Consider the following 16,538-nt stretch of genomic DNA (forward strand, 5'->3'; position numbering starts at 1 on the left):
TAGATAAATTAAGACATTAATCGCTCTAAAGAAGCATGTACATGAAATTACAACCAAGTTTGATTCAATAAATATTTCTTAAATTGATTTCTGAAAGTTTTAACATTCATAGTATTTTTTAATTCGAGAGGAAGGTCATTCCAAAGGGAAGGCCCTGATGTCCTGACACCTTTACTCGCAAAGTTTGTTTTTCTTTTCTGAATATCATAATCATCGTTTTTCCTAGTTTTGTGGCTATGAATTTCATGTCTTTTACAAAAGTATTCCTTAAATATGTTTGGCAAGTCATCATTAATATGTTTGTACATAAGTACACCAAGTTCCAATTGATAAGATTCATATACATTCAATATATTAAGATCAATGAATAATGGTCTGCTATGGTGCCTAAAACTAGTTTTACATATGAAGAGCTTTGTTGCAAAACCCCTTACATCCACTTTTGACTTTTTGAGAAAAACAGCTTTTTTTAATTGTGCAAGTATTACTGGTTCGATTTGATTCAATTTGGGTTTGGATAAAGTGTTGATGAATAGAAACTAAAAGAATAAGTTTGGTACAATTTTGAAGCCTTCCTATTTATTTTATTATATCTTTTATATCGTGCCTTTTGTGGATGTAAGGGCTTTTGCAACAAAACAAATTTACCCCTTTTCTAGAAACCACCTTTGCAATCATATTTGAGCCCATTTGTTTGCACTACTTTATGTAACTTGACTAATGCTTTCAAAATCAAAAAGAAAAATCGAAATATCTCATTTACTTTTTTAATTATGAATTTTAATTAAATTAGGAAAATGGCATTTTTGAGTATTTCGAAGCTACACCTTTTGTTAATTAAAATGATTTTTTCAAAAATAGTGACCCAAAAACAGTTCCCTTTGGTTTTAATAGGTAAAGAACATTCCATGCTACTAGTATACATCAACAAATTAAAACAAAACAATTCTATATTCATTTTATGTTCAGATTTCGGAAATTCCTAAGATTTCCCAAACGGAAATATACCATATCTCCAGAAGGGAAAGTGGTATGAAGGTCAAACAACCACCAAAATGTGTATTTTTACCCACACTATAATGTCATGTCAATAACTCAATTTCAGCCGAAAGTGGATGTAAGGGGTTTTGAAACAAAGCTCTTCATATATTCCTAACAGCACGTTTTTGAAGTTTAAAAATTCGATCCAAAAACGTGCTGTTAGGAAAACGTACAGATAATGTTACAAATACATGTAAAGTTTGTTGGAATTTCAATATTATTACCACTCTACATTGTTAAGGGGGTACTACACCCCTGTCCAATTTTGTGCCTATTTTTGCATTTTTCTCAAAAATTATAGCGCATTGGTGACAAGTAAGATATGTATATTATAGGGGCAAGGACTACAACTACTGCACTGGAAATTTTATTTCGGCACAGACAGCAGTTGTGGAGTTGCAGTCAAAAATTAGGGAAAACCAGTATTTGATCAATAAATCAATAACTACTTGCCTTGAGTTGCTGAATTTTCAGAGCAATAGTTGTAGTCCTTGCCCCTCAATATGCATATCTTAATTGTCACCAATGCGCTATAATTTTTGAGAAAAATGCAAAAATAGGCACAGAATTGGCCAGGGGTGTAGTACCCCCTTAAAGATCTTAGATGAATATCTAATAGGAATACACCCCAAATGATATTTTCCTCAAACACAATAAGCCAATCAGGCTACAAACCATCATACCCATTACCCAAGATCAATTAATTTGTTACAATAATAGTGTACGGTGAGCATGGTGGCTTATATAGGTTCAGTGATCGCATCCATAATCATAGGGTCGCTGGTTCCATACATATCGCAGCCACCGTGTTTAGGCAAGGCACTTAATCCTGTTTGCCCCCAAGTTGCTTCAAAAGAGAGATGTGCACACCAACCAGTAAACACAGGCATGAAGTTACTTTAATAGTGTACATTTCACCTTTAACCACCTGGTCTTCTATGAGGAATACACCTCAAATGGTATTTTCTTGAAACACAATACCCTATTCAGCTTACAAACCATCGTACCCAGAACCAATTGATTTGTTTAACAGCAGAAATGAACATCTTACCTTCCGCAACCTGGTTTTCTCCCAGGAATACATCCTCAAATGAAACTCCTCTGAGTGGATCATCTGATGGTAACGGCACCTTGATGCTGTCATTCTTCTGTAGAGACCTACAGGAAAGAATACTAGAATGAAATGATCTCAGAGAAGATATTTGACACTTCCCAAAATACATTTTTAGTTTCAGTTTGTGCTTGTAGGATATCCGGTTCAACCTTGGTTTTTACAGAGTATGTTCTGATGTCGCAAATTATGCTACTTTATTGACTATAACCACTTCTATAAGCCAGTCAATCAAACATGAAACAGGCATTTTTTACAGGGAGCCTGTGCAAAGAAATGTGTCATTTGATTACATGTTACAAAGGATCCTGGGAAGGGTAATATATCTTCTCTGATATGATCTATGAAGCACCAAAACTAAAATTTAAATCCACAGGGCCTTGGTAAACTTATAAAAAAAATAGTTCAGCAGCATAAATTTTGTGTGATTTTAGTTCTGAACAGTTTGGTGGTATTACAGTTTTGTCACTGATCACCATATACGGCCAAAATCAATCCATGATGCATCAAGTAACAATTAAGGGTGCATCTTTAAAGTGACAAAGACAAGAATATCAAAGTATACATTATTGGAAAGGTAATGATAAAAGCAATTCCTCTATATAGTCAAAATTTTGAAAAAATATTTTTGAATAAAAGTCCAAAAAGTAGATTTTTCCCCATCAACATTTTTGAACTATCATAATTAGTGACGGTTACACTTCTAAATGATCAAAAGTACACATTATCATTCTAAATTCTAAGATCTATTTATTTATTTCTCCAATTGTGGAATGTAAGTGCGCATGTTCCTCATAACCAAGCGCTGTTGATTCAAACATAACAAACCACACGGCTGGTTGCAAAAGAGCCAATCACCCAACAAATTTCCTTCATGCATGTGACATACATAATATGCCTAAAATAAGCAGGCCTCTCTCAAACCCCTTTTACAAACATGGTTGCAAACATACTTCTTGTAGTGTTGACGAAATATCTCATCACCATAGAAGAAACCAACAACAGCAATAACGCTGGATCGATCCATGCAAGCAGCCGCGTTGCGGTCCGACATGAGGTAGCGGAGAGTCAGCTTGCAACTCTGTTTGGAATTGAGTACAAACTTGCTTGGTTCCACACTCAATCGACTGATGGGAAGTTTAAACCGAGCCCGTAGATCTGGAATAAAGGATTCAAGCAAATAGATCATATTAACACTAAATAGAAAGAAATTCTAAACATCTGTGCTACAAAATCTTGTACAATCACCAAAGCACTTTCACCAGCTCAAATGGATCTGCAGCAGATGTTATTACTCTGAAATTCTTTTGTTGCTAGTGATGTTCTTGAAATACCAGAACCATCTTCTTGTATAACGTCATCAATACCTGTGACGTCATGATTAGAGAACATATATGTTATAACTTACCCTTTAAGCCCAAGACCTTGACAAAAGCTGCTCGAGGGCCTGAATTTCGGACTTTCAGTGTGTAGATAAATTCTCTACCAGCAGTGACTGGGCCTGCACTAATTGTGTAAGTATCACCGATGCTATCAACATCTTCAGCCAGGAGTTTACTGACACCACCATAGCCACTGAGAGGAACCTGTTTGTGGTATGAAAAACCAACATGTATCCAAGATAACTTTAGTCTTTGTGGATAATTTTAGATTATTTCACTTCTATTGAAGCAAAAATAAGTCAAAGGTACACATTATTATCATTGCAAAAAGCAAGTTTTGCACAACAGAAAGTGTGCGTGGTTGGAAGTGCATGCTTACTTTTCTTCTTTGGAACATGAGAAAGTGCACGATTCTTTACACTGTATTTGTGGTAGTAAAAAATCCCCTCATATCACTGGTTTCAAAAGATGCTTCCCAATTCTGTATTTTGTCCGGGTTTCGATAAGCTGACCATTACATCTATGATGGTCAAGTTAAGCATAAAAAAACCTTACCGAATATTTGATACCAGTTCCAGACTGCTTGATAGTCAGTGTGGCTTGGCATGTTGAGACTTGTGTTGGAGCAAACAGCAGGTGCACTGGAAGGTCTGTAGATGGGTTGAGAATGATTGGGCTGTTCTCACCACTGCTAAAATGGCTCTGAAGCTGAAACACAAAACATAATATAATAATTACAAGGATCGGACAGTGAAAATTCTCTGTGAAATCCCCAATGTTAGTACAGCAATCTGCACATATTTAAGCTGACATGCCGTGGCGCCAGTGTTTACTCTCTCTCAAAATTGGGTGCGCCAAATGGACCCTTTTATTCCAAATTGGCCCTCAAATTGACGAACTGTAATAAAGAATCCTTGTACACCAAATCTAATTTTCAGTGGGCCAAAAACGAGACATATTATGGCCTCTATTGTAAACATTGTGGTGCACATATTGCAAACTTGGCATAGCATGAGTGTAGCATGTTAATAAGCCTACCAGCATAAATGTGCAATACTTGTAATAACAAATTTACTTTTGATCATAGTTTCACAAATTTACCTTGAACCCACTTTAATCACAATAAATAATCAAAAGCAGGCGTGAATTCAAACACTGTGTGTCAGTATTCAATACTATGGTATTTCTGCCCTTACAAGTAAAAATGTGCTATTCCAGTTGCAATCCGTACAACACCTATAGAAGCCATGACCAAAATCATCCATACAGGGAGTGTGAATTCTAAATGGAGTTACCTGAATGGGTGACTCCATTTGAAATTTACACCCCCTGTGTGGAAAATTATGGTAATGTCTTCCATAGGGGGTGATGTGTATTTCAACTGGAATAGCCCATTTTCAACTTATGAACACAGAGTTTCTTTCTACCAACCTGAAATTCCTCATCACCTCGGATGGAGACCCGCAGCTTCAAAGGGTGCTCTTTGGAACTGTTTCGCAACACTACTTTTTGTTGTCTGAAACAAACAACAAATGCTTTAACATGAGTTCACTCTAATCCATGTGTTAATTTGCATGTGGAAGTATATCAAAAGGGGTGTAAAATATGCTTTTTCGCTTTTTTATAATTTGCTCAAAAACTGCGCATTCTACATAAATCTAAATACACCTTTATGATATTACAGTGAATTATAAACAGCCAAGATATTGCTCAATACTGGATAGTAAAACATGTATTATAATACACAAGACATGTGATATAGTTCTTTATAGCGTGGCGTTATCATGCTCTAAGGCGATCGTCGGATAAATAAGAACAGAGCTGCAAACGTTGAGATCAGGGAGATTTTTTCATTTAATGTTGAATATACTTTTAGCACGCATGGTGAGCACCTTGGCGCAAATCCTTAACAGGTGGGGTTCAAGGGCCCGCCTAGATCTTTTGGAAGATGAATAAGTTTAGGAGGGATAAGTGCCCAAAGTAGCTAATTTTGTACACATTTATTACGGTATCTCAAATAAATATCTGTGTAAATCATCAAAAAAGTATGTACACTTTGACCATATGTATTGACCATACATGGTCCTTTGCTGTGATAATCATCCTTGTACTTCTGCAAGTATTTTGGCTTTTTTTTTCTCAGGTGGTCTGGTCAATGATGTCCGTATGTGTTGCCCGCTACTGCCCCACTGAAGGGCAAGGTACCCAGACAGTAGTATTCTGTAGTACCCGGTGATGTTAGGGTTAATGTTATTGAAAAGGGCAGGAAAGCCACTATATATCCAAGATTTGAGGGACACCAAGGCCAAGACTTAAATGGCGGCAGATGCCAAGGCCTTCGTAGCCTCCCCGAATTCCGAGGCTTGCCAAATGGTGATCATAATCATCACAGTCTTAACTATTTGATGCCAACTAAACGACTACCCAAACAACTTTTGTGGTGCAAACTACTTCGTGAGCAGAGTGTAATACCATCATAAGTGCAGTAGCTGCCATTTGCAACATTTCAATAAATGTACTTACTTTTGATCAATAACACATGAAGAACCCCAACCACATGTAAAGGTGATATGGGTTAGCTATAAGGAAAGTAATACAGATCAACAATTTACAATGAGGTGATTGTGCTGCATGGCAGCTATAACATTCTACGGCACTATGCCCATGAATTGCAATCCACTGTCTTCCATTTTGCTTCCTCAAGAGTGATGTCAGTACTCTGTCCAAGTCAGTTTGTGTGTGTACAGATGTACCGCCTTTGATCGCAGGAGTAAACATGCCAGTTCTTTGAGTCAACACGCACAATTTATATACTACGCACACTGCAGCACGCACTCTCTTGAGGAAGTGGAATGCACTATAGTAAAGTAATTTTGTCCAGATCCCAAACTTACAACGCTCTCCCTAACGGCACACCACCCCATGCAATAAACTGCTTATTGCATAAAAGGATGGGCTGTTGTTCTTTCGCTGTCGCTGTAGCTGATTCTGCTCCCCTCGCTGTAGCCTCTCCTCGTAGCACCACCTCATATTTAGCCCCATCTGGTTTTATTTGCATTATTAGCATGCTGTGAAAAGATAAAACAAAATATTATTCAAGTTGAAATCTTTCGTATTGCATAAAGGTTTGGGTGACATATTTTACTACCACTATTGTTACGTTCTAAGGCTGTAGTGTATTTTGGGAAATATCATTGATTATCACAGTACTGGTACAGCGAGGTATATTTGTACGGTAAAACGACGGGAAGAACCGCGGTTCATTTTTATTTAGGGTTAGGTTTAGGGTTAGGGTTTAGGGTTAGGGTTAGGGTTAGGGTTAGGGTTAGGGTTAGGGTTAGGGTTGCAGGGAAGAACCACGGTTCATTTTTATTTAGGGTTAGGTTTAGGGTTAGGGTTTAGGGTTAGGGTTAGGGTTAGGGTTAGAAACAAGCTAGAATCTCCCGAGTGTAAGAGACGAGTTTCAGCCTCTTACACACTATTGCAATTTCGCTCCTATACCTTTGCATTGGGAAGAACCGCGGTTCTTCCATGCAAAATGGTCGTATTTTATAGTTCGTACAGCTGGTCCCTGTGTGAGTGGTCAAGCTTTTGTGCTCCTACAGCAAGTTTTTACATGATACATTACGTCGTTGGGCAGGAAAAACCTCATATGTAAATTCAAAGGTGAAATGCAAAACCTCATATGTAAAAAGTGGACCCCAGTACTAAAACCTCATATGTGACCATCCAGCACAACTGAGCCCGGATGTTGCCAGTGCCACTATTGAGATATGCTCCATTGAACTTAACAATAAACAGTAGGAAACAAAGGATTTATTGACTGTTTTATTGATTTTTCACTACTTAAATGTCAAGTACTATAGACATGATATACATCATTTTAAAGCTAATTTCAAGCAGAATATTTTGATTGAATATCTCAAAAATGATGATTGGCGACTTCAGAGCTCAGTTGTGCTGGATGGTCACATATGTGTATTTTTTGGTCACCTCAATTTCAAGCAGAAATCACAGCGAATCAAACAGTAGTCTATTTCAAAAAGATTTCGCCTCTGCATAACTAAAACTACAAAAAGACTGCTCTTTTTGCGTAATAAACTGAACTGTTTTTAACCTATTGCTCATATTTTGTGTCTATTGTAAATTTCAACATGAATTTGCTACATATGAGATTTTGTCATTGGCCCCTTTTTACTACATATGAGGTTTTGATTTTAGAGGTCAAATGCACATATGTGCACATCCACATCAAAACGATGCACTTGTCGGCTGCTACATGTGTCTCATTTTACAAAATAGCTAGGATTAAATACCATACTCATCTCAAGTGTAGGTCACCTCAAATCATACCAAAGTCACTTGATTTAGGAATACAGAGATCATATTCCTAAACCATGTGAACTGGGGATGATTTGAAGTGACCACCACTTAAGATGAAGCTGATATTTACTCCTAGCTATTATGTGAAATGAGACACATCGTTTTGATATGGATGTACACATATGAGGTTTTTCCTGCCCAGCGACATTTTTAGCTGAACATATTTTCAGTCAGGGCTATTTTAGTAAGCCGGGGGAAGCCGGAATCCTGAAAATACTTTTTGTTCATGCACTTAGATATAGTTTTACTTATTTTCTTTTTAGTCCAGATATGCAACCCCTGAAAAAGTGCCCCCTTGGGCTACCTTGAAGAGCTTGAAAGTGCTTGATTGCAAAAACTGAATCAACTACAAATCGGTAGTGACATAGGCATGCATTTTGTTGGTCACGGTATCGAATCACACAAGCTAGCTTATTTTTCTGCAGAGCGTATAGACACACGCACAACAGTGCTGAAGAATCTACCAAACTTGAAGTGAAATGAAGTGCAGCTGTAGTATATTTAAAGACAAAAAAATTAATGAGGAAATGTTAAATGCTGTGGGGGGAGGTGGAAAGAATAATTGAACTGGTCACATAATGAGGACATCTGTACTTATGCGAGACATGGTAGAAGGAAGAATGGAAGGGAAGTCCATCGGATAATGAAATAGGTCTGTAACTAAATATCTGAATAGAACAAATGACCAACTCCTCTGAAAAAATTTCAACTTTGAGGAAGGATGTGTTTCCCTAGTACTGGTTTCTGATAAAGATTTCAAAAAGAGAAAGAAAATTACCTTTCTACAACAGAGGGCGCTTCTTTGGGTGTATACTTCACTAATACATCACTCTCTTGACCAGGATCTAGTTGTAAATCTTCAGGTAGGATGGAAAACAACTCTGAAGCTCTAGTGACTTGCAGGCCAATGTCCAAGCGGATGGTTCCGGCATTCTTCAACGGAAGGTTGCGACTCACTGTGCGGCCAACGGTTGAAGAAAATGATACAGCCTAAAATCAAATTGATCATATAAATAAAAAATTATTAAATTGATCATATAAATGAATTATAGCAATAATCAGTAATAATCAGTAATTTATCCAACTTCAAATATCTGGGACCAATAATGACCTCTAGTGCCAGTGACCCAACCAGGCAGAAAGCACTTGCTTGGACCACTTTTTGGAAGTTGGGGCACTTTTGGAGAAGTGTTTTTACATTGGCTGTGAATTCTGCATTCGCCATCTACTTAGACAAGAAATTGTTTGTCAAAAGCAAGAAACAGATGGAAAATATGGAGTAATTTTAATTATATTACAGGGTACCTAACAATAATTTATTGTTTAAACCAATCATATAAATAGAACATTAAACTTTAATTTTCATATCTCACAGAAACATCAAAGATTATAATTATAATAAAGGAATCACCTTTAATTATCTTTCATTGATATTTCACTTAAAAATGTATCTATAAAGTTCAACCTTTCAAAGCATACCCATGCCCCCACACACCCTCACACAAAATCATCCCTACTTGTAAGGAAAAGGACATCAAATTTGAACCTGTAATGTACTGTCCAATCATGGCCGTTCATTCCTGAAGTCAATCGCCATACCAAGGACATACAACTTATACACATGAAATTGTGCTATTTGACCGAGACATGTCCTACACCCCTACATGAGGTCAGGTCTTAATAGCATTTTTACACTTTTTGCAACCTCTTGCACCAAACTGTGAACATCCTCGATTCTATGTGTGCCCATGGTTGCATTCAATATATCAATTTTGAGATGCTTACAAACACACCCCTACACACAAACACCCCTACACACCATGACTTCTATAGCACCCTGAACATAGCAATTCCACTTTGTCATGCTGTACACGTTAATATACCTGCATTGATGTAGGTGCATGTAATCTAGCAATTCCCGAAACTGCCTTAAGATCAAGTGAAGCAAGTGTCATAGTTTGACGACCTGGTACATCAAGTTCTGCTTCCAATTTGGCCGAGTACGAATCCGGCGGTGTTGACGTATCAGATAACTTTCGGCGCGTGTTGTCAGGTGGTACTTTGAAATGCACCCACACTGTAGTGCTTGGTGAGGTGTCACTGCCATCCCGCTTGCCTTCAAGCTTAATGTGAGTTGGGCGAGTTGAGGAGGCACCCCATTCCTCGGCTTCCGCAGTTAGAGAAAAGTAGTGCCTTGATGAGCTCTATCAAAGTGAAAAACAGAAAAGATTTTTATGATTAAAACTCTCATTTGAGAAGCAGATAATATGCTATTTTTATACAGATGTCAGTGACTTGCCAAAAAATTCTGAAAATAATACAGACAATTGCGAGCCGTAGGGAACTTTGAATAACTTACTGATCTTAGTAGCAATCTAACCGGTACTGTTGAGCGCCCTCTGTTGACAATGTGAATCCGCTTTGATCGTGATATTCCCGTTCCCATCTCTCCAAAGTCTAGCGTGGCAGATCCAGATAGCTCTGCATCAAACTGAAGACAAAAAAACATTCAGTTGAATTTTTATTTGGTATAAATTTATTTTACAATGAACTGCTGTTTTGTTAATGCAATTTGCAAACAATTTAATATGGAAATTGACAGAAAACTGCAGTTATATTTACAACAGTTAAAAGCTCTAATATTTTCAGAGTCAAGGGGTATGAACTAGGGTCAAATGGTGCAACAGAAACTGAAGAATACTTTCTGTCAAGCGGCTGTTCTGTACAAGATACACCACCAAATGACCAACAATTATATATAGGCCGATTTGATCACAAATTATATATCATGTCTAACGCATTAAACATGCAAATAACCTGCTCTGAAAGTGTTAATTGCCTGCCTCTGTGTCTACTGTTAGTACCATAATATGCTTACTTCAACAGCCTTGCTTGAGCAAAATTACGAACATACTTTTATCTTAATTTTGATGCCCAATTTTGTCTTTATCAGACTAAGACTGCTTTTGCATGCCATTTGTCTGCATCAGTAGCACATATATGTTTGAGCCAAAAATGCAGAAATTCTGAAATGTCAAGGATTTTAAGGCGTTCTGATTCAGCAATTCACTGATTATCCCTACCTCTAAATCAGGCGTGAAACCAAAACTAGCTGACGATATCAGCTGCCCAGTCTTACCTCCACGTTAGGCCAATCACGGATTATCCCTACCTCTAAATCAGGCGTGAAACCAAAACTAGCTGACGATCTCAGCTGCCCAGTCTTACCTCCACGTTAGGCCAATCACTGATTATCCCTACCTCTGAATCAGGCGTGAAACCAAAACTAGCTGACGATATCAGCTGCCCAGTCTTACCTCCACGGTAGGCAAATCACTGATTATCCCTACCTCTAAATCAGGCGTGAAACCAAAACTAGCTGACGATATCAGCTGCCCAGTCTTACCTCCACGGTAGGCAAATCACTGATTATCCCTACCTCTAAATCAGGCGTGAAACCAAAACTAGCTGACGATATCAGCTGCCCAGTCTTACCTCCACGTTAGGCCAATCACTGATTATCCCTACCTCTAAATCAGGCGTGAAACCAAAACTAGCTGACGATATCAGCTGCCCAGTCTTACCTCCACGGTAGGCAAATCACTGATTATCCCTACCCCTAAATCAGGCGTGAAACCAAAACTAGCTGACGATATCAGCTGCCCAGTCTTACCTCCACGTTAGGCAAATCACTGATTATCCCTACCTCTAAATCAGGCGTGAAACCAAAACTAGCTGACGATATCAGCTGCCCAGTCTTACCTCCACGTTAGGCAAATCACTGATTATCCCTACCTCTAAATCAGGCGTGAAACCAAAACTAGCTGACGATATCAGCTGCCCAGTCTTACCTCCACGTTAGGCAAATCACTGATTATCCCTACCTCTAAATCAGGCGTGAAACCAAAACTAGCTGACGATATCAGCTGCCCAGTCTTACCTCCACGTTAGGCCAATCACTGATTATCCCTACCTCTAAATCAGGCGTGAAACCAAAACTAGCTGACGATATCAGCTGCCCAGTCTTACCTCCACGTTAGGCCAATCACTGATTATCCCTACCCCTGAATCAGGCGTGAAACCAAAACTAGCTGACGATATCAGCTGCCCAGTCTTACCTCCACGGTAGGCAAATCACTGATTATCCCTACCCCTAAATCAGGTGTGAAACCAAAACTAGCTGACGATATCAGCTGCCCAGTCTTACCTCCACGTTAGGCAAATCACTGATTATCCCTACCTCTAAATCAGGCGTGAAACCAAAACTAGCTGACGATATCAGCTGCCCAGTCTTACCTCCACGGTAGGCAAATCACTGATTATCCCTACCCCTAAATCAGGCGTGAAACCAAAACTAGCTGACGATATCAGCTGCCCAGTCTTACCTCCACGTTAGGCAAATCACTGATTATCCCTACCTCTAAATCAGGCATGAAACCAAAACTAGCTGACTATATCAGCTGCCCAGTCTTACCTCCACGTTAGGTCTTTCGGCGAACGCTGTGAGTAGCACCATTTGGGGTGCTGCAAGTGGAATCATTCTGGCACCAGTTTCAGCAACCACTGGACTGCAACCCACTTGCAGGTGAGCTTGGTATAAACCAGGTTGATGAGGGGCAAATAAGATCTTCATTTCGTCAGCATTGTGAGGGCTTAGTATGGTGCGGTTCTTGATGATGAACACTGGTGGGTTGTTAGATATCTGTTGGAAATTACACAAGCAAAATTGTTTTTCAATGAGTGTACATTTACTGAACTCAGCTCTTCTCTTTTAGCTGTGATGGGGACAATTTCCAGAGTGTACTGTAACCACCTACTGACTGGGTTATGCAGTTGTTAGACTGACGCCACCATTTGTTAATGTTCTGTGTTGACGACTGAGAAACTTATGTTAAAAAGTGTCGGACTTAACACCAGAATTACTTATGTGTTAAAAAGTGTCGGACTTAACACCAGAATTACTTATGTGTTAAAAAGTGTCGGACTTAACACCAGAATTACTTATGTGTTAAAAAGTGTCGGACTTAACACCAGAATTACTTATGTGTTAAAAAGTGTCGGACTTATCACCAGAATTACTTATGTGTTAAATAGTGTCGGACTTAACACCAGAAACTTAATTATGTGTTAAAAAGTGTCGGACTTAACACCAGAAACTTCTGTGCAGGTAGCACAAATACACCATACCCACTTCTAAATGAGTATGATGTGTTAAAATCAAAATTCATTCAAACATGGCTAACCCCAGAATAGAAATCTCACCTCTTCCCCATTAGATGTGACGGACACAATCTCCAGAGTACACTGCAGCCATCTACTGCCAGAGTTATGTAGTGGTAGCAGGGATTGTGAAGCAATGCCTAAACAGCAGACATGTTTAAATCGCAGATGATCTGGTACCATTAGCACTGGATGATGACCTGGGACTGCTGCTCCTACATGGGTTTAATGTTAGAAACAAATTTCATATAAAGTTTATTGTCATCTTTGTTAGGTTATGGAGCCAAATATCACTGAAAACCTAAAGTGTCTATAATTCAGCAAAACGTCTAAATTGGTTTGGCAGTAACATTGATTAACTACTGTATACAGGGTGTACAACTTCTAAGTTCCCAAATTGTGGGATAGGCTTTTACGTGGCGCTCTCTATTTTCAAACAACCAATCACAGAGCCGCTAATCTGTACCACGTCCGCAATTAAGTGATATAAACGCTCATCGTGCACACAATCAATCAATTGGTCCATGAGTGGCCAAACGGTTCCTGGTAAGCCGTATACTTCTATTACAGTATATGCAGTCTACATGTTCTCTGTTGACAAGGGGCAGTCTTCATTGAACAGCTCTTCCTCAGAGCGAACAAACCTTTAATTCAGCAGAAATGCGAGGTCTGCTTGTTTTCTGTTGACAAGGGCAGTCTTCAGTGAACGGCTCTTTTCAGAGCCACCAAAACTTACAAAATCAGCAGATAGGCGAGATCTGCTTGTTTCTGTTGACAAGGGGCAGTCTTCAGCAAACGGCTCTTTTCAGAGCCACCAAAACTTACAAATTCAGCAGATAGGCGAGATCTGCTTGTTTCTGTAGACAAGGGGCAGTCTTCAGCAAAGCGGCTCTTTTCAGAGCCACCAAAACCTTTATATTAGCAGATAGGCGAGATCTGCTAGTTCTCTGTAGACAAGGGGCAGTCTTCATTGAACGGCTCTTTTCAGAGCCACCAAAACTTACAAAATCAGCAGATAGGCGAGATCTGCTAGTCTCTGTCGACACGGGGCAGTCTTCAGCAAACGGCTCTTTTCAGAGTCATCAGTAGACAAGGGGCGGTCTACATGTCTCATTCTTAGGTACTTTGTCCTGAAGAAGTCAGAGCTACTCCTGACGAAAGCTTGACAGTTCTAAACTTGTCCGACGGCGAACCCCCTAAAAATTCTAAGTTCCCCCTAAATACTCTTAAAAATAAATAAAAAAATATTTGACGAAATACAAACTTATAAACGACTTGTGTAGCCTTATTAGTTTTACACCTATGGCACAAATTATAGCATCACACGTCATTGTGTTCTGTCACAATGGTTCATTATGTAAAAAAGAGGCCATTTTAAACTGTTGTTAATCCGTGATGAATCCACACTTTGCCAGTAGCGTATACGTGAACGCAAGTTAATGGAAGTGCGTATACGCGCTAAAAAGCGTCAGAAATTTGCCATACCTGGAACTTGTGTGCGCTACATGTTGTTTTCAATATTTTGGAGGAAGCAGCTAAATATTGCCCTTTTATTCTGTAGTTCTTTTGCTGCTATCAACAGGAAAGCATCACTCTTCTCGTATGTTTAGTGGCAAACAGGTTATTCCTCATGAAATAATTGTGTGAATTAGACAATCTTTAGCTTGTTTTCGTTGTTGAAAGGGATTCAATCATGTTTCACCGTTGCTCATCATTGATCAACAACTAGCGTCTGGCACGTCTGCATGGTTTACTTCGCTACTCTCGCGAAGTGAACCACTCAGACGATGCGGACGCAAAATATTCCATCAAGTTCAACTCACCCAGTTGTAAATGAGACGGTGCCGGAATCATGCCTGTGGCAGCCAACCCTTGAGCAGCTGCAGATGGCTGTGGAAGAGATGGAATCATGCCTGTGGCAGCCAACCCTTGAGCAGCTGCAGATGGCTGTGGAAGAGTTTGAATCATGCCTGTGGCAGCCAATCCTTGAGAAGCTGCAGATGGCTGAGGAAGAGACTGAAAGCTTGGTAGAGATTGCACAAAATTAGGGCTCGGTAGGTAGGTTGAAGATGGTGGTGAACCATACTAGATGGTGCTGGTGGGATGAAATGAGCTGCTGAGGGAAGTTGGGGAGGCTGAGGTTGAATGTGTGGGTAGTTGTAATAAGGTGCTGCTGTACTGGACATAACACTAGCTGCTAGTGTATCAAACAAAGCGTGTGCGCCATGTGTAGCAGCAGCTGGGAGATGAATATGTCCTTCATGTCCTATATGAGAGGAAGCAGCTAATCCATGTGTACTTAGACTCGATGCCGGTCTAGAGTAGACTATTGGCCTGTCGTTGAGATATTGACTAACTTGCGACGTGGTCATCAGCGACTGGCTGGTTAGAAGCGCCGGTATGGTAGACGGTGGATTGACGGCAAAATGTGGACCGTTGGAGAAAGCTTGGAATGAAGATACTGGCGGTTGAGTTAATGAAGACAGTGGTTGGATTAAGTTTCTATTGATCCGTACTTGATCGGTATCCAGTTCTTTGTCATTTAAAGGTATGTCAGTTGCTTTCCTTGGTGTAGAGGTGCTTCGACCATGTGCAAGTGGTAAACCTTCTTCCTCAACACCAACAGCAAATGATGATTCTATGTTGCTCTTTGTGGGGGTCTTCTCTGTGGCACTGGTGTCAAACAAGAACTTATTACTAGTGGTTGGAGTGTCTTCCGGAGACGGTGTTGGAGACGAAACTGATGCATCTGATTCGGAAGATGATGTTGTCATCATCTCATCAATTGCTTGTTTGATAGCTTCCACATGTCTCACATATTTTGTGTTTGGATTCTCATCTTCTTCACCTTTTGGTATGCTCCTGCTTGGCAGCACACTCCCTTTATGAAGAGAACGAGTTCTATCATACTTGGTATTCAGATTCTCCTCTCCATTACTATATCTAGTATTCAGGGAGGACAATCTATCTTTAGCATGAGAATGATGAGTTCTGGAATATTTACTAATTTCATTTTGGTCTTCATCTTTTGATTTCCTACTTCTGCGTGACATGCTGTCTTTGGGACCATCTTTAGATCCACTATATTCTGAAGATAATGCATCTTTTGAAGCAGAAGGTCTAGTAAACTTTGCAATTTCATTGTCCACAGCATCTTTATTTCTGGTCTTATCTAATGACATGTCTTTATTAAGAGTAGTTCTTGAATATTTTTTGTTCATTCTTTTGTGTCCATCATTTCTGCTGTATCTAGTCTTCTCTGACACATTGTCTTCAGGTGGTAAATGATGAGACCCAACATATTTAGAATTTGGCATGTCCTCTCCTTCCGTATGTCTACTCTTTCCTACAGGCATACTCTCTTTCGACACAAAACTATGCCCTCGTTCATGATTAGATTT

The 16,538-nt window shown here is 39.3% G+C and overlaps 1 protein-coding gene across 1 annotated transcript in view; it reads right to left on the reverse strand.

The window, feature by feature from the left end:
* The window catches only part of LOC140136118 (centrosomal protein of 192 kDa-like), a 37,616-nt gene extending 22,438 nt beyond the window's left edge, over positions 1-15,178 (reverse strand). Inside the window, exons 1-12 of the mRNA XM_072157824.1 lie at positions 14,961-15,178; positions 13,180-13,352; positions 12,392-12,619; positions 10,277-10,408; positions 9,801-10,121; positions 8,696-8,907; positions 6,429-6,602; positions 4,966-5,050; positions 4,090-4,242; positions 3,561-3,738; positions 3,106-3,310; positions 2,093-2,199 (exon numbers count right to left, since the gene is read on the reverse strand). Of these exons, the coding sequence (XP_072013925.1) occupies positions 2,093-2,199; positions 3,106-3,310; positions 3,561-3,738; positions 4,090-4,242; positions 4,966-5,050; positions 6,429-6,602; positions 8,696-8,907; positions 9,801-10,121; positions 10,277-10,408; positions 12,392-12,619; positions 13,180-13,352; positions 14,961-15,105 (2,113 nt within the window). The 5' untranslated portion in view covers positions 15,106-15,178. The remainder of the gene's footprint in view (positions 1-2,092; positions 2,200-3,105; positions 3,311-3,560; positions 3,739-4,089; positions 4,243-4,965; positions 5,051-6,428; positions 6,603-8,695; positions 8,908-9,800; positions 10,122-10,276; positions 10,409-12,391; positions 12,620-13,179; positions 13,353-14,960) is intronic.
* Between the last annotated feature and the right edge of the window lie 1,360 nt (positions 15,179-16,538).

The sequence above is a fragment of the Amphiura filiformis genome, chromosome 16 (genome assembly GCF_039555335.1).
Source record: "Amphiura filiformis chromosome 16, Afil_fr2py, whole genome shotgun sequence".
Lineage (NCBI taxonomy): Eukaryota > Metazoa > Echinodermata > Ophiuroidea > Amphilepidida > Amphiuridae > Amphiura > Amphiura filiformis.